General features: G+C 49.6%; 1 protein-coding gene across 1 annotated transcript in view; it reads right to left on the reverse strand.

Moving 5' to 3' along the window:
* SAG (S-antigen visual arrestin) overlaps nt 1–18,668 on the reverse strand; it is a 40,855-nt gene that overhangs the window by 10,708 nt on the left and 11,479 nt on the right. Inside the window, exons 2-9 of the mRNA XM_004327708.4 lie at nt 15,393–15,453; nt 12,286–12,330; nt 9,945–10,138; nt 7,774–7,833; nt 4,958–5,034; nt 3,872–4,007; nt 2,901–2,985; nt 938–1,010 (exon numbers count right to left, since the gene is read on the reverse strand). Coding sequence (XP_004327756.1) covers nt 938–1,010; nt 2,901–2,985; nt 3,872–4,007; nt 4,958–5,034; nt 7,774–7,833; nt 9,945–10,138; nt 12,286–12,330; nt 15,393–15,453 — 731 coding nt within the window. The remainder of the gene's footprint in view (nt 1–937; nt 1,011–2,900; nt 2,986–3,871; nt 4,008–4,957; nt 5,035–7,773; nt 7,834–9,944; nt 10,139–12,285; nt 12,331–15,392; nt 15,454–18,668) is intronic.

Raw genomic sequence — 18,668 nt, forward strand, 5'->3', positions numbered from 1 at the left:
CATGTAATGTTATCTTGCTGAATCAGCTGTCTTTCCTCACCCCGCTCCCCGAACCCTCCTTCCTCTAACTGTGATAATATTTTTTGCATACAACAACGCTTAGAAAAAACACCTTCCCAAGCAATCCTCTCTGGGGGAAGGCATAACCCCCAGAAGCCTGTGTGCCTCATGAACCTGACCGCCTAGCACAAAGCAAAACTGGTTAGATCTCTCGCTCCACCACGAAGAAGCCATCACAGGATTCCCATTTGTTTTTAATATCTTTTTTTTTTAAATTTATTTGGCTGCGCTGGAACTTAGTTGCGGCACGCAGCATCTTTAGTCGCAGCATGTGAACTATTAGTTGCAGCATGTGGGATCTAGTTCCCCGACCAGGGATCAAACCCGGGCCCCCTGCACTGGGAGCACGGAGTCTTAGCCACTGGACCACCTGGGAAATCCTCCCATTTGTTTTTTACTCTAATGAAGGGAGAAAAGTCACTAACAACAAGTGGCTGAGAACTGATATATCATCCTAATCCAGTTGTCACTGGTATCAGATTTTCAAGTTATGGAGAAGATCAAAAGATAGGGAACCCTTGACTGGGCTGACAGGTCATTTGATTTTCTGCTCTGGGGGCAGAAACAGTATCAAATTCCTACCCACTTATTCAAGGATCAACAGAAAGTTCTAGACATTCCCACTGTGACATTTCAGCCTTTATTTCTCTCCTCTCCGTCGTTCCTTAGCTTGACCCAGCTCTCAGAATTCTTGTTAGCGAGCACAGGATCAAGATGCTAACTTTCTTTGCAGTCCTTGAAGTGAGAACAGGGGAAGGAAGTGGAAAGCTGGGGAGCTAGCTGACCATTCTACTTCCGTCTTCAGCGATGACCAAAATGGGAACTTGACCAAGAAGCTGGAGCCGCCCAGGAAATAGAAACCCAACCCACTACTCACTGTGTTTCCTCCATGGCCACCGGCTTGACGTAATAATCACTCGAGTAGAGAACCACGTTGGCCACTTGTTCCACTGCAAAGGGGGACAGGGTAGGGTGACTCGGTGCGGAGTCCTGCGTGGTGCCTTCCAGGGGACGTGGTTGGTCTTCCCTAACGGCCATCTGAGTGCACCTCTCAGGCTCGGCTTTAAGGCTGAGATTTCTGTTCTGTCCTCAGGCCACTTCCATTCACCAATAACCTGCTCTGTGTCAACCCTACCCATGAGCCAGTCTCCTAAAACTGCACCTCCTGGGAGACTCATCCTCCCTGCTGAGCTCAGGGCACATCTGTGGGTATCCTTCCAAAACACACAATCTCCCGGTGTCCCAAAACTCACCATGTGCTCTCTTTCCCCAAATACACTCCCTTCCAACCTTCTCTATCTTATTCAGTGAGCATATCCTTCGGGTGTCCAAGCTAGAAACCACGTGGAGGCAGCACAGGGTTGATTTGTGGGTGTAGCATGGTGGATAGGAAGGTGGGCTCTGGGGCCAGACCACTTGGGTTCACATCCCAGCGTAGCCATCTGCTGTGGGGTAATTACTGAGCTCCTCTAAGCCTCAATTTCCCCATAAGCAAAACGAGAATGATAATTGCATCTAACTTATATGGTTGTTGTGATGATTAAAAAGATGATTTTTAATCTCCATTAAAATCAAATTTGAGAATCAGAAAAACAATTTGTGTGAAGCACTCAGCACAGTACTCGGCCTATAGAAAGTTCTTAACATCTTGCTTCAGAAATTCAACAGCTTCTTTCAAAAATTAGGGGCTTCGATGTTAGGATTCATAAAACTTTGAGAAATAATTTAAAATCTAAGTATCAAATGATACTTTCTCAATCCTGCTGCTTTGTGGAATACTGTATTGACACTACATACAACATGCTAAACAAATAATGCCAGTTCCTACAAAGACTTAAAGGCATAGGAACTTAAACCAACATAAAAACAAGGCCATAAAGTAAGCATGTATATTAGCATCAAGAAAAATCTAGAATTTTTTAGTATGTATGCAGCAAATTCCTGAGTCTTCTCTATGATGGATAAGAGGGAAAGAGGAACGTGGTATATGGCACTTAGGGTGACCAACCATCCTGGTCTGCCTGGGACTGGCCCCATTTTAGCATTGAAAGTCCTGCGTCCTTGGTCCTGGTCAACCCAGGATGGTTGGTCACCCTAACACACTGTGAGTCTAACTCTGTCTCAGCCATCGAGTGTCTGAGGGAGAAGTGAACAGAGAGGTCTCCCTCCAAGGTCATTTTATCGTGTCTTTTTTACATCACCCATATAAGACCAAGATCTAGGAGCATCCCGTGCACTTTGACGTCCTTTGAGCTGAGGAAGTGTGTAGGACCAGCAAGCGGGAGGCGCATCTCCTGAGCATTCAGGAGGCTTGGCCACCACATCACGGCGACTCAACAGTAGCAGTGACAGTAGGGATTACCACTTACAAAGCATGTCCAGTGTCATCAATCAGTACCTAACGAAACCTGGGAAGGTAGTCCGGGAACACTGCCGTGGCTGCCCGCTAAATTCCAAGAGGACGTGCACAGCTCGAGCCCACAGGGGAGCCCAGAGTTCCCAGGCCAGGACTCCCCACTACACTGTGCAGAAAGAAAACTCCTCCCGCACTTACCCCGAGACCTGGCACAGGGGCCCCTCAAGGAAGGCGTGACAAGGAAGGACGGGAAGATGCCCTGTCGGGGATGCTGTCCCAGGACAGAAGACAACCCTAAGCTGGGCACGAGGCTGCAGGAGAGGACACCTTCCTCCTCTAAGGTCCTGCCGTGCGACGACAGAGACAAACGGGCAGTTCCAAGGCCCCGGGGGGCCTTACTGACCAGAGGAGAGACCCTTGGGAAATATGACTAGATTGGGAACCTGGAAGACTCTGCTGTCCGGGTTCGAGCAGAAGGTCCTACCTAGCACTTTAATCTTCTTCACCGTCTTCTCTGTATTATTGGTCACGGTCACAGTCACAGGAATGGGTTCCCCATGGTAATAGAGCTGAAGAAGTCAGCAGATATGTCAGAAAAGGGGAAGAGAGTGTGGCCATATCTTGTTAAATTCATCTCAGTCCTTTAACTGGAATAAGTGGCTGAATGCCCACACTTTCAAGGAAGACAGGGTGATGGCATCACGTTTCCTGTGGAGAAGGGTCTGGAGCAGGTTCTACCCCCTCTGTGGGAGGCTGAGGCGGATGATGGGGCCTCCGGCCCCAACGCCCGAGTCCTGAGGGTCACTCAGAGTTAGCCCCGGGGGTGTTGAGTGGAATCATGAGGTTATTGGGGGCAGAATAAGTGAAATGAGGGGAAATCAGTGGGGAAGCCCAGAGGTAGAGCTTGCCCAGCAGTGACTCTGCGTGATCTAGCCCAGGTGCTCATGTCCTTGCATGCGCGCGCAAGTTACACCACTTGTGTGTGTGAAGTAACACACACACACACAGTCTGCTGGCAATGTGTGTGCACGACTCTTGTCGACCAGAGACGGCCTTGGCCAGTTTCACCTTTTTCGGCCGCGATTTTCACACGACATGCTCACCCCCTCACCGTTACTGCCAAACTTAAGTTTGCACGGAAGTGAACAATTTGTTAACACCACACCCACTGATGACACACTAGTAAAGAGGCCCCTGGGGGCAGACAGGGGGCAAAGACAGCCTGGGCTGGGGGTATGGGAAACCCTCCACCTCCAAGTTGTCGGAACCCACAGTGAGTGGAATGCAAGCCAGTTTGGTCCTATCCTAAGGGTCACGTTTACTGGCTCCAAATTATGAAAAAAGCCAGTCGTCCCCAAATGTTGGTGCTTTAACTATCGCTGCCCCCAAGACTGCCTGCAGCACACCCCCAGCAGAGGGCCTGGCAGGCTGTCCCCAGGCCGGCTCCACAGTCACCTCTTTGCTGAGGGCGACGGCGAGGTGCAGGGGCTTGTCGGACATGAAGAACTGCCAGGAGGCCTCCTTTTGCGGCTGGGGACCCATCTCTCGTGGCGCATGCTGTACCTTCCGGATCAGTAAACGCACGGAGCTCCTGTGGATGAAAAGTCACCGATGGTTCCCCGGGTCAGAGCCTGGGCCTCCTCAGGACGGCCTACCAGGTCCCCCTGCCCATCCCCAGGCCGGGATCCCTCAGGGATGCTGCCGATGGATGCAGGATGGACCAGTAGAGGGATCAGGTCTGGGGGGCGGGGCCTGGTGGGTGGTGTGGACCAGTCAGCTCTCCAAGGGTCCCTCTCACCCTCTGTTAGGACCCCGGCGTGGCCTCCTCTCGGGTGAAGCTGATGTGGGGATGTGTGCCTATGTGACAGGCCTCAAAACTCTCTACAGATGTGATGCCCTGTTATTGCTGTTTGGTATAAGTGTCCATAGGTGTGAATGTTGAGTATGTAGAGAAAGTGTTGAGGGCACAACTGGAAACCTTGTTCAGGAACAAGAAAAATGGGCACCAGAGCCTGAGAGTATAGGAGGAATGGAAGTCACTGCCTAATGGGCACAGAGAGTTTCTGTTTGGGGTGATGACAGCATTTGGGGTATAGATACCTTGGGGTATGGATAGCAGATAGTGGTGTAACTGATTACACAACGTAATGAATGTACTTAATGCCACTGAATTGTACACTTGACAATGGTTAAAATGGTAAACTTCATGTTATGTATATTTTACTGCAACAAAGAAATTACAAAAGAAGAAGAAAACTAAAGAAAGAGGGGATCTGGAGGCTTTTAAGGACTTACATGAGCCCTTGAGGTTGCCAACTCCCCTGTCATTTTCTTTTGTTTTTTTTCTCCCAAATGGTCAGCCATTGTCCCCCACCCCATGTGGAGATGGTTCATCCTGACGGTCCTGACCTGGGGAGGCTCCATTACCCCACCACAATGGCCCTGTGGGAAGATTCTGCCACTGGGACATAAAGTGAGGGGCGGTCTCTTATCCCCAGCCCTTCCCCACACCCTCACATATTCCCACAGCTACACTCTTACTTCTTGGGAATTTTGTCCTCTTCCGTATCTGTGCCTTGTGTGGCAAAGGCTTTGACCTCGAAGTCGACCCCACAGCACTGCAGGGGCAAGAGAACAGACAGGGCTGCGGTCAGCACCTCCCTTCCGGGAGCCAGGATGGGGGTCACAGCTCCCGCAGGGGATGTTACGTGGCTACTTCTTTTTCTGTCTTGGCCATATCCTTTTCGGAGTTGCACCATTATGACTAGCTTTGGAAGTGTGCTAGTGATGAAATAGTGGCATTAGCTCGAGGAGAGCGCCACGGGCTCCAAGGCCACAGTGAAGGTCCCCCAGCCAGCAGGATGAGCCCCGCCAGTAGCTGCAGAGCACGGTCCTAGCCTCTCACCACCTTGCACAGCGGCCAGCCCATCCCCCATTTAGCTGTCCTTCTCAGAAGTGACCCTGTGTGCGTGTAACTGATGGTCCACTGCCTACAGCAGGGGCGGGAGCAGTGGTCACAGGGCTGGCAGGGGTCCGTGGCCGCCTGTGCTGGGGCTCCAGTGCCCTACGCCAGCGGGCAGCTGCTCTGCCGCTGCAGCCAGGCGTGGCCAGGCTGCCACGGGGACCCGGTGCTGGCAGCTCTCCCAACTTTTGAAAAGAAGCTGGAAATAGAATTTGGAATGAAGGTTCCTTATTTTTAAATTAACTAGATTAAAAAAATGTTGCATGGATGGAACAAATGCATCTGCGGGCCCCTTCAGCCCCCAGCCCCAGAGTGAATCCCCCGTGACCTCGTTCCTCTGTTGTGTTAACATGAGGTGTGCGGGGCAGGGGTGAGGGCACAGAGGCCGGGGATGGGCCCTCCACCAGCTGCCCACAGAGTGACAGTAGTGCATAAGCCACAGTCTTACTGGTTCTGCAAAACTGTGGAATCGCAACAACTCTAAAACCTGGGTTGAAAATAAATACACATCGTTACGCTCCAGCACCTGGAGCTCTTGGCCACGCCTCCTCTCTGCTCAGCCCCCTCCACCCCCACCTCCTGCTGCCCCCTGCAGAAGCCAAACCCTTCCACCTGTCTACCCTGGGCACGTGCTGTTCCTTCCTTCTGAAATGCTTGACGCCTCTCTCTCCTTTTATACTAGCCCAGTTCCCAGGCCTCCTCAGCTGTGAGGCCCACAGGGCCCCTGCTGCACTGATGTCTCCTCCCCAGGGACAGAGGGAAGGGTGGCCCTCTGGCTGGTATAGTGTCCCCCACTCTGAGTGGCCTTCTCCACCTTCCCGCCCACACCCCTGTTTTTCTGGCCCGGTGGCTTTCAAAGGTTTCAGGCCACCGCCCACGGTAAGTAGGAAAGTTCACTGCGAGGCCCGGTAAACAGATGCTCACGCGTGAAGCAATGCTCGTGAACTAGCGCTTATCTACGCTGTGTGCGATGTGCTCTGAGCTCCCATGCTGTTCCACTTCATGCCATTCCATTTTCTTTCTTCAATGCCATCTCGGATCCACCGCACCGGTTTCACAAACCACTAATGGGGTAGGACCCCCAAGTTGAAAATCATGGCCCTGGACCCTCGGTAATCCAGGTACCGATCTGCCATTCTCAGCCCTCATTTGCTGTCTTTTTATTTTCCAGCTTCTTCCCTCATGACTCCCTCAGGCCTGTAGTCCCTGGACCCCAGCACCTTTTCCTCTCTCCTCGTGTCCGCACTGCCCTCCCTCCCTGCCTAGAGTCCCCAGTCCACCGGGGTCACAGCTCTCTTGCACACACGGCCCCTTTGCTTCTCGCCTTTCAGAGCTCAACCCCACTCTTAGCTCAGTGGCCAGAGGGATCCTCTACAAACCCAAGTCAGAACCTTCTGTGTGTGGGGGGGGGAGGGATAAATCGGGAGATTGGGACTGACATATACACACTACTATATATAAAATAGGTAACTAATAAGGACCTACTGTACAGCACAGGCAACTCTACTCAGTACTCTGTCATGGATATATGTATATGGATAACTGATTCACTTTGCAGTACAGCAGAAACTAACATGTTGTAAATCAGCGATATTCCAATAAAAATTCAAAAAAAAAAAAAAAAAAGAACCTACTGTGCAGAGCCCGCCAGCGGCTCCCATCTCGCTCAGAGAAAGTCCCAGTCCATGAAACATGTACGAGGCCCTTCCTGACCTGGCCGCACCTCCCGCCCCTCTCAGACCTGCCCCCACCCTTCACCCCAGCTCCGCCTGCTCTCCAAGCAGCACCCACTGTGCATGGTGCGCCCGCCCACCTGGATGGCTCTCCCGAGGCTGGAGTGGCCCCTCCTTTGCCCCATCAGAGAGGTCTTCCCTAAGGTCCCCGGACAAGCACCACCAGGTCCTCCCTTAGCTCTCCGAGCCTCTTGTTCTCCATGGATGGGCTGCAGAGGGACTTGCTATTTGGTTTTTGTCTGCTTCTCTCCCCAAGTGAGACCCACGAGGGGAGAGACCTACTATTTCGCTCACAGGGCTGCTCATGGTTAGGAATTGCTGAAGACAAGTGATACGCTCATTATACTGTCTCTCTACTTTTGCATATGTCTGCAATTTCCCACAGTAAAAGCCCGTGCGCCACAACTACTGAGGCCACGTGCCACAGCTACTGAGCCTGTGTGCCACAGCTACTGAAGCCCGTGCACCTAGATCCCGTGCTCCACAACAAGAAAAGCCACCGCAATGAGAAGCCCGTGCACTCCAACGAAGAGTAGCCCCCGCTCGCCACGACTAGAGAAAGCCTGCGTGCAGCAACGAAGACCCAACGCAGCCAAAAAAAAAAAAAAGAAAAAGTCTTTTGAAGGTATGAATGAATCCCTGGCATTTCTTCTGGAACCAACCTTGTCCACATCTTGTGGAGCTGGCTGCAGCATCACCGAACAGGGCAAGTAGTCAGGAAACTGTGGAAAGAAACAACAGATCATTTCTTTCAGAGAATGTTATTCCACGTGTGTTCTACCTTCATCGCACAAAAATTGAAGAATAGGGGCTTCCCTGGTGGCGCAGTGGTTGAGAGTCCGCCTGCCGATGCAGGGGACACGGGTTCGTGCCCCGGTCCGGGAAGATCCCACATGCCGTGGAGCAGCTGGGCCCGTGAGCCATGGCCGCTGAGCCTGCGCATCCGGAGCCTGTGCTCCGCAACGGGAGAGACCGCAACAGTGAGAGGCCCGCGTACCACAAAAAACGAAACAAACAAACAAACAAACAAACAAAATTGAAGAATGAAGATGAGGAGCAAGAAAAAGGGAAACATCTTCACGTCTGTTCCCAACAGCCGGAGTGGCGTGAACACAGCCTCCCGAGGGGCCCAGGTCAGCCTCACACAAACACGTATGTGCCTGTCTAGTTTTACAGAAATGAGACAAGTGATGCACGTGTCCTGCAGTCTAGTTTGCTCCCATCACTGCTCCTAACCCTGCTCAGGATGAGTGTGACCATTTTCAATGCTGGGAGATGTAGTTCTGCGACACCATTTTTAAGGCTCCAGTAACACCGCTTTTTATTTTTTTTGGCCCTGCCGCATGGCTTGCCGGGATCTTAGTTCCCCAACCAGGGACTGAACCTGGGCCCTTGGCAGTGAGAGAGCAGAGTCCTAAACACTGGAGCACCAGGGAATTCCCCCGTGACACCACATTGAATTCAGCCCGTTTCCTTTGTTGGCTGCCCTCCATCAAGTGGCCTTTACTTTGTTGCCATTGTCACCAAGGCTGCATAAACATCCTTCAGCCACCTTAGCACAGTTTTAGTCCATTCACTCCATAGGCTACACTATTAGAAAGGGAACGGTCAGGTCGAAATCACATTTTTAAGGTTTTGATACATGTTGACAGGTTCTGTCACTTCAAACTCCCAGTCCCAGCACATGGGAGCACCCAGGACCACAAAACTTTAAGTGATTTTTTTTTAAAGCTGTTATAAAATATACCTAACATAGGGACTTCCCTGGTGGTCCAGTGGTTAAGACTCCATGCTCCCAATGCAGGGGGCACAGGTTCCATCCCTGGTCAGGGAACTAAGATCCTGCATCCCACATGTTGCATAGCATGGCAAAAAAAAAAAAAAAAAAAAAATATATATATATATATATATATATATATCTCCATCCCTAAATAAAACTTACTATTTTAAGTGTACAGTTCAGATCCCCACCACCCATTTCCAGAACTTTTTCATCATCCCAAACTGAAGCTCTACACCCATTAAACATTAACCCAATTCCATCCTCCCCCATTCCCTGGAGACCACCATTCTACTTCCTGTCTCTACGAACTCCTCTGGGTCCCTCATATAAGTGAAATCACAGAGTATTTGTCCTTATGTGGCTGGCTTATTTCACTTAGCATAATGTTTTCAAGGTTCATTCATGTTGTAGCTTGTGTCAGAATTTCCTGCCTTTTTAAGCCTGAACCATATAACTTTGGAGGAATATATAATCTTAAGACCCATAAACACGCGAGTGAAGAGGGTGACAGCAGCTACCCCGACAGTGAGCTCAGGCCCAAGTCTTCAGAGGCAGAAACGCTGGCCCCGTGGTAGCCAGGTTCCATCAGGGGAGACTCAGGCCACGAGAGGGGCGAAGGGCTTTTTCTACAGTGACCCACTGAGCTCTGGTCAAGGCTACAGAGGATGACTCATTTCACTAAGGTCTCCTGTCTGGCAGGGACTCCTTCCTGCTTAGAAACTCCTCGAGGCAACCGAGGGGCACTTCTTTCTTTTTATAGCCGAGCAAGTGAAGGCATAACATGCACATATAATTAGGTGGTCGGATGCAGGCAAATATTTAAACCGTAGGTTGAAACGGTGCCTTCCAAGGCCGGGAGGCTGTTTTCAAGGACTTAAAAAAAGACAATCACAGCCCGTGCAATCTAGAATTTCCTCCAAGGGTGCAATTTGCAGGCCCGCAAATGTGACGTCATTACTCTGGCCCCTTGCCTTCGCTGCTGATCCCATCATAAGGTGTGGTGGGTGAAGGAAGCCGTGCGAGGAAGTGGAGGGTCGAGTCGTCACCCACCTTGAGCAGGAAGGGGTACGTGTGCTCCCCTAGCTTCTTGATCAGGCTCTCCTGTAGCTTCGTGAGGGTTTCCGAGGCCCCCACAGGAGGGAACAGCTGGACCTGGGAGAAGTACAGGTCCCTGCGGAACTTCAGGCCGATCACATCGATGTCTTCCTGGCCGTACCGGAAGGCGCAGGTCAGAGAGACATACACTGGAGGGGAGACAAGAGGGGGTAGGCTTGCCCTGTTGGTGGGCTTGGCACCCCTGCCTGGGCTGACACTGCCTACCAGTCTCAACATCCCACCTTCAGCATCTCAGTAAGGACCTGAGAACCTTACTACCCAGCTGGCCCTTCCCTCTGGCTTGCGTCAATGACTCGAAAGGGCCAGTGTCTGAGTGCTGGGAGGCTCCTCCCATGAGCCACATTATTTAGCCTCCTGCCTCTACTGTTTCCCTCATTCTCCCACCCCCTCCTCTTGATGTACCAGTTCAGTGAGCTCAGGAGGCTTTTAAACAGTGTGAGGTCGCTTGGGTTCTGAGGGCGGAAGGTCTGGATGGAGTTGAGAGCGAAGGTAAGAAGCAGAGGAAGGGCTTCCCTGGTGGCGCAGTGGTTAAGAATCTGCCTGCCAGTGCAGGGGACACAGGTTTGAGCCCTGGTCCGGGAAGATCCCACATGCCGTGGAGCAACTAAGCCCGTGCGCCACAACTACTGGGCCTGCACTCTAGAGCCCGCGAGCCACAACTACTGAAGCCTGTGCGCCTAGAGCCTGTGCCCTGAAACAAGAGAAGCCACTGCAGTGAGAAGCCCACGCACCGCAACAAAGAGCAGCCCCCGCTCGTGGCAACTAGAGAGAAAGCCCGTGCGCAGCAACGAAGACCCAGCACAGCCCAAAATAAATAAATAAATTTATTTAAAAAAAAAAAGAAAAGCAGAGGGAAACCGTGCTAGAGAATAAAACAGACAAGTGCCTGAGCTGGACGGGGCCTCGAGGGAACTGAGCAGGGGCTCAGGGACCAGGTGGAGAGGTGAAACCACCTCCGAGAGGAAGCCTTCTTTTCACACTGCTCAGAAACTTAATTGAGCTTTCTCTAAATCAATCAGCGCTTCTGAAAATTCACTGTGGTTAAACAGATGTAAATTGTGCCCCCAGTGGACCGAAAGAATTATATGAAACTACACATGTTTTGAGGATGGACTGTTTACAACTGTCCTTAATGTGGTAAATAAAACCACACGAAGTGGTCCCCCCAAGTCCTTGGTAGCTGTTGGTTGAGGATTTTGTCTGTGTCTGCCTCAAGAGTAATTGTCCCTCGGCGCTAAGCTCAGAAGAGCCACTGATCATTTGCTTATCCCTCATTCAACGTTTGTAAGAGGAAGGTGCCCAGAGATGACCTGGTTTTATGCCTCCCTCTCCAGGCAGCGCGTTCCTGGCCAAGGGCATGGGCTTTAGGGGCTGGAACTGGGCTCCGCCTGGTGTAAGAGAGGAGCAGAGTACCCAGGAGGAAGCTGGAGACAGCAGAGGGGGGCGATTTTCAGCCTGTTTCTGCCACGTCCCCTGGATGCTGTGGGCCCTACATCTGACATACTCCATGGGCATGTCCAGGGTTAGGAACAATTCCTTGTTGGGTGCTGGTAGCTACCACTCTAAAAGGCATATTTAGAATGGAACTGAGTCAGTGACATTATCATAAGGATAACTTGGTTCCAATTTAGTTTACACGACTGGTTTTTGTTTGTTTGTTTTTGACATGCCACATGGCACGGCTTATGGGATTTTAGTTGCCCGACGAGGGATCAAACCCAGGGCCCCGGCAATGAGAGCACCGAGTCCTAACCACTCGACCGCCAGGGAACTCCCTACACAACTGTTATTAGTACCAAATTGCTTGCCACACATCGCAACTGCCAGATATCTTTGAGGGGGCTGTGCTGCCGTGGTCCAGAACACCAGGCTCAGCATAAAAACCCTGCCTTCCCGCAGCCTCAATTCCCCGCTTTTCGTATAAACCCAGAAAGGAGCCCTCTTGAGTCTGCCCTGACATAGAACGGCAGGACACGGGGCAAGCAGGCAGTCCGCAGAGCCTGCAGACTGGGGCTCCGGGCTCTGTCTGCCGTTCCTTATCCTGCCACCTCCGACAAGTGGCTTCCCCGAGTCTTCACCTCCATCTGGAAGATGCGGACAGTGAGCTCTGGTGGGAACAGGGCCCGTGTCCTGAGGATCGTATGAGGGAATGTGGGTGCAAGGGCCTGGCAGAGAGAATGGGTGTGCCAGAGCTTCCCCGCCCCTCCTTGCACACACACACCCCCTTCCCGCAGCCAGACCACCGCTCCCCGGAGGACGACAAGCTCTGCCTCACCTCTCTTTCCCTTCACAAGCTCAGGATCCACCAGCACGACACCATCTAAACCAAAAGAGAGAGAAGAGTGAGGGTGGCGGACGTGAAAGAGACTGGAAGCTTCTTGAAGTGTGTGTGTATACATATATATATCACACGTAATCCATATTCATTACAGGAAAACTAGAAAGGGAAGCTAAGCAAAGAGAAAACAAAGTCACCTCCACTTGAGATACCCAGAGATACCCATTGTCAACATATCGGTACAGAATGATTTTCCAGATGTATATACATTTTTTTAATATTCTTTTTTTATGTATATTTTTATTTTTTTGGCTGTGTTGGGTCTTCGTTTCTGTGTGAGGGCTTTCTCTAGTTGTGGCAAGTGGTGGCCACTCTTCATCACGGTGCGCGGGCCTCTCACTGCCGCGCCCTCTCTTGTTGCGGAGCACAGGCTCCAGACGCGCAGGCTCAGTAGTTGTGGCGCACAGGCTTAGCTGCTCCGCGGCGTGTGGGATCTCCCCAGACCAGGGCTCGAACCCATGTCCCCTGCATTGGCAGACAGATTCTCAACCACTGGGACACCAGGGAAGCCCTCCAGATGTATATACATTTATATGAATTTTTTTTTATATATGTTGTTAACTGCTTTCCTCATTCAACTATATATTGCAAACACATATTCATACTAGTCATACATACACACACACATATAATATGTACTAATCTTTTTTTAAAATTTTATTTATTGATTGATTTTTGGCTGCGTTGGGTCTTCATTGCTGTGCACGGGCTTTTCTCTAGTTGCGGCAAGCGGGGGCTCTACTTCGTTGCGGTGCGTGGGCTTCTTATTGCTGTGGCTTCTCTTGTTGCGGAGCACGGGCTCTAGGCGCGTGGGCTTCAGTAGTTGCAGCACGTGGGCTCAGTAGTTGTGGCTCATGGGCTCTAGAGCGCAGGCTCAGTGTTTGTGGCACACGGGCTTAGTCGCTCTGCGGCATGTGGGATCTTCCCGAACCAGGGATCAAACCTGTGTCCCCTGCATTGGCAGGCGGCTTCTTAACCACTGCGCCACCAGGGAAGTCCCATGTACGAATCATTTTAATGGCCACACATTTGCTCCATTGACCAGGGGCACCATAAATTATTTAATCAACCCCCTGTTGTTAGGGCATTTAGGATGTTTCTGATTTTCCCCATTATAATTAATATTGCAATGAACACGCTTATAGATAAATCTCTATCCACGGCAGAATTGAATTTGGCTTTTGATAACATACTGCCAAATGACCTTCTAGAAAGTGTTTTGCCAAAGGACATTCTCATCCTAGTGCCTAAAAATGCTAGTCTTTTATACTCTTTTTTTAAAAAAAGAACAATTTGAGTTGAAGTAATTATAGATTCACAGGAATTTACAAAGATAGTACAGAGAGGTCCCCAGGTATCCTTTATCCAGTTTCTTCCAATGGTTACATCTTAGATAATGACAGTACAATCTCAAAACCAGGAGGTTGACATGGGTACAATGTGTGTATGGTTCTAAGTCATATTATCAAATGGAGATTTGTGTAATCACCACTGCGATCTGGATACAGAACTGTTCCCTCACCATAAAGATCTCCCTCTTGGGCTATCCCTTTGTAATCACGCCCAGCTGCCTCTCTTCACCATCCTTAGCCCTCAGCAACCACTGTTCAGTTTTCCTTTTCTATAACATTGTCATGTCTAAGATGTTATATGAATGGAATCATACAGTACATGGCCTCTTGAGATTGGCTTTTTCCACTCATTACAGTGTCCTTGAGACCCACAAGCTGTTGCATGGATTGGTAGTTCAATCTTTTTCACTGCTGAGTAGTGTTCCAAGGCATGGATGTGCCCCAGCTTGTTTAATCTTATTCACCTACTGGAGACATTTAGGTTCTTTCCAGTTTGGAGCTATTACAAACAAAGCTGCTGTGAACAAGTCATGTACAAGTTTTGTGTGGACGTAAGTTTTCATTTCTCTGGGATAAATGTCCAGGAATGCAACTGCTGGGTCACATGAGAAGTGGATGTTTAGCTTTTAAAGAAGATGCCAAACTGTTTTCCAGAGTGGCTGCTCCACTTTACATTCCCATTCCCACCAGCAAGGCACGAGTGATGCAGTTTCTCTACATCCTTGCCAGCGTTTGGTATGGTCACTATTTTTAATTTTAGCCATTCTGACAGGCATATAATGATATTTCATTGTGGCTGTAATTTGCATTTCCCTAACGACTTATGTTGTTGAACATTTTTCTTTTCTTTTTTTTTTTTTTAGAAATGAAATCAGGTCTTTTTTTTTTCTTTGGCTGCGCTGGGTCTTCATTGCTGCACGCGGGCTTTCTCTAGTTGCGGTGAGCAGGGGCTACTCTTCATTGTAGTGCACGGGCTTCTCATCGCTGTGTCTTCTCTTGCTATGGAGCATGGGCTCTAGGCGTGCAGGCTTCAGTAGTTGTGGTTCGTGGGCCCTAGAGCGCAGGCTCAGTAGTTGTGGTGCACGGGCTTTGTTGTTCTGTGGCATGTGGGATCTTCCCGGACCAGGGCTTGAACCCGTGTCCCCTGCATTGGCAGGCGGATTCTTAACCACGGTGCCACCAGGGAAGTCCTGAACATTTTTCTTTTTTGTTGTTGTTGTTGTTGTTGTTGAACATTCTTCTATGTGCTCATTTGCCACCTATATATTTTCTTTAATGAAATGCCTTTTCATGTTTTTTGTCTATTTTCTAATTGGATTTTTTTTTAACTGGTGAGTTTTGAATGTTCTTTATCTAGAAATGAGTCCTTTGTCTCATTTAAATTTGTCTCCAATCAGCCAGTGGCACCTTGATGATGTTTTAATTTGCATTTCTTTGATTAGATTATTAATGAAGTCAATTTAAATAACACAAAACTAGTGGTTGTCTGATGACTTAAAGGAAAACCAGCATTAAAATCTCACCCCAGGAGACTTCCACGGCGGTCCAGTGGTTAAGACTCTGCGCATCCACTGCAGGGGCCATGGGTTCGATCCCTGGCCGGGGAACTAAGATCCCGCATGCCACGCGGCACGACCAATAAATAAATAAATTAATTAAAAAAAAAAAAAACTCACCCCAAACTCAACTTACCCACAGGCTCTACTTGGTCAACATGGTCTATATAGTCTCTCTTCCCCAAGTAGATGGTCACCTGTGGGGAGAACAGGTATGGATTCTAAATGGCCAAAGGACACTAAGGTTTCATGTTAAAAATCAGTAGCAACCAATAAAAATAAATAAATAAAAATTAGGAACAGCCGAAACATTTTGACCAGTCCTGAGAAGAGGAGCAGCCTGGCTCTGCAGCTTGTCCGCAAACTCCTCTCTCCCTGCTTGGCTGTAGGCAGACATAGTGGATTGCAGGCAAGCTGTGATCTTTCCTCAACCTCATAAAGTGCTCCAAGGAATTCTCCCCACCCCTTGGATAGCTCCCTGTTCTCCCCACCTTTTCCCATCAAGCCCAGGTCTGATATCAACCAGGTAAACTTGTTGAATTCATTGATGATACTTTAGTGGAAAGTTACGCCTATGCATATGAGGCGCCTGCCAGCTATTTGCATGTTAAGCCTTTTATTTCTAGCTGTGAATGAAAGGTTTCTCCTCCTTGTTAGAAGAATTTCTGATTAAGAGGCAGATGTTCTGGAGTCCCTGAAATCCTCGCAGGTGAGCATCTGTACAGATAAACCTGAACCCATGCCCTGAAGAATGGGGGAAGGGGTCCTGGATGGGAAGAGATGACCATGTCTCAGTCCTTGTCCTATCTGTTTCAATGCCCCTGGCAGCAAAGGTCTCTTTACCAACCCCCTTTGTGGGAGAGCATGGGTTGGGTTCACCACCACTCACCACTTTAACCCACAGCACTGTGACTGCCGTGATGGTAAGAATTCTCTTATTCATCTTTCAGCCATCACAGTATCTAGTATAGTATCTGGTACATACAGGAATTAAATCAACACTTGCTAAGTACACCAATGAGTGAGTGCATGGACCCTGGCTAGCCTCCTTCTTCCCTAAGCCTCTGAAACTCATATTTTTATTTCCAAGAACACTCAAGATAGTTTTTGTTGGCATTGTATCATCTCCTGTATCTGCCCCCTCATGGCCGTATCCTGGAGTGGATCTCTATGGCTTCCAGGTTATTTGCGTTATTGATGTTGAAGCACCTGAAGGACAGCATAGACAGGTGATCGGGATGGGGGCGGGGAGTTAGATGGTGAAAGGATGTTTTCTGGGCAAAACAATTCAGTGTGTACAAAGCCCAGAGCCAAGAGAATGCTTCTGGAACTGCCAATGGTTTCATCTGTGGGTGAATGGCCTCCAAATGGGCATGCAAGCTGATGCCAGAAAGGGTCTTATAGGACTGGACCCTAAAGAATCTAGGAGGACATGGAAGCATTTGAAGCAGGATGAAAGGCCTGCAATTAAACGGCATGTAGTGATTGTCATGTACCAGGCGCCAAGCTAAGTACACTGACTACATTATTTCACTTAATCCTCACAACTACTCTTTGAGCTAGGGATTACGCCCATTTCATAGAGAACACTGAGACTTTGGTTGCATTGGCAGCAAAAGGGAAAGCTGACAGTGGTCTGGAGGAGGGAGCACTGAGAGTGAACGGAAGGGAGAAGGTGGCTGGAGAGCACATGTCTTCTTTTTCAAGCTTTGGCTGTGAAGGAAGGAGAGCTAGAAAGGGGACGGGGTCAAGAGGGAGTTTGTTGCTCTTGTTGCTGTTGTTGCTGTTTTTAAGATGCATGAGGTGGGTACTTGTTGTCATGCTCAGGCCAAGTACTGGTAGAGAGGGAGAGGCTGCACATAGCCCCAGAGGGAGGCTGACGGTGGAGGACCCTAAGAAGGTGGTGGACCATGACCCAGGCTGTAAGCAGCATCAACCTCCATGGAAGAAACAGCACCTCTTCTGCTGCAATTGGAAGAGGAGAGAAGAGACAGGAGCAGGTAGAGAAGTGGGGCTGGATGATGTGAGGCTGCAGCCCACCTGCTGCTTGCAAACCCCATAGCCACGTGCCCCATCTTCCTGGATAAAAGTCATCAACTGTAGGGAGTCCCCTGGTGGTCTAGTGGTTAGGATTCCGGGCTTTCACTTCCGCGGCCTGGGTTCAATCCCTGATCGGGCGGAGAAGTGAGATCCCACAAGCCACGGGGTGAGGCCAAAAGAAAAAAAGAAGAAAAGTCACCAATTGTGTCCAGGGTCCCATGTGGTTGTATAGTAAGAGGAGACCACCCCAGAGGATGATTCTTTTTCCTTTTTTTCCCCAGTTTTATTGAGATATAATTGACATATTGTATAAGTTTAAGGTGTACAACATAACGATGTATGTATAAATTGCAAAGCAATAACCACAATAAATTTAGTTAACATCCATCACAGAGGAGGATTCTTTTTTTTTTTTTTTTTTTTTTGCGGTACGCGGGCCTCTCACTGTTGTGGCCTCTCCCGTTGCGGAGCACAGGCTCCGGACGTGCAGGCTCAGCGGCCATGGCTCACGGGCCCAGCCTCTCCGCGGCACGTGGGATCCTCCCGGACTGGGGCGCAAACCCGCGTCCCCTGCATCGGCAGGCGGACTCTCAACCACTGCGCCACCAGGGAAGCCCGAGGATGATTCTTGATTGGCCAGATCCAATTCTTTTGGCTCGGGATGGCTTTAAGGTGGGCATGTGACCCAGTTTTGACCAATGAGATATGAGAGAAGTCTGCTGGAGAAATATAACCTCACCCTTAAGAGACCCCAGGAAGCAACAGCCTTTTCCTTCTTCTAGAAGAAAGTGAGGGTAAGGCACCTGAAGCTGGGGCAGCCGTCTTGCCACCAGCCAGAGGATGAAGATCACCAAAGACGGACGAGTGGAAAGACTCACAGAGAAACACAGCCAGGGCCCTGGCACCCACACCTGCAGCCAGGCAAAACTTGCCACTGAAATGATCCTAATACGTGACACGTTAACTGATGAATTATGTTTTCCTCCTATATACAAAAGTTCTAAATTTCCCAGGTCAAAGATGACTATCTGGATGTGAGGAAGAAAAAAGTGAGAAAATGATATGGCCCAGCAGGAGTGTTTTCTTTCTTCTTTTGCCAGAAGACAAGATAAAGTGCACTGGAAAGACACAAGTTGGAAGAGAGTCGGGAGGATGAAAGTTTGAGGGGTACCCAACTTGTCTCCCCAAAGAATCAGAGGACTTGATGAAAATGATGGAGATCCTCAGCGAGGGAGAGGAGAGGTAGGGAGTGTCCGTGCAAAGCCCGATTCTCTCGTGAGGCGCAAAAGCATCGGAGAGTTCCTTTCGGGCGCAGTATGTATAGGCTTCAGAAGTCAACTAGAAGAATGACCTAGAATCACATTGTCCAATA

Source organism: Tursiops truncatus, chromosome 7 (assembly GCF_011762595.2).
Source record: "Tursiops truncatus isolate mTurTru1 chromosome 7, mTurTru1.mat.Y, whole genome shotgun sequence".
Taxonomy (NCBI): domain Eukaryota; kingdom Metazoa; phylum Chordata; class Mammalia; order Artiodactyla; family Delphinidae; genus Tursiops; species Tursiops truncatus.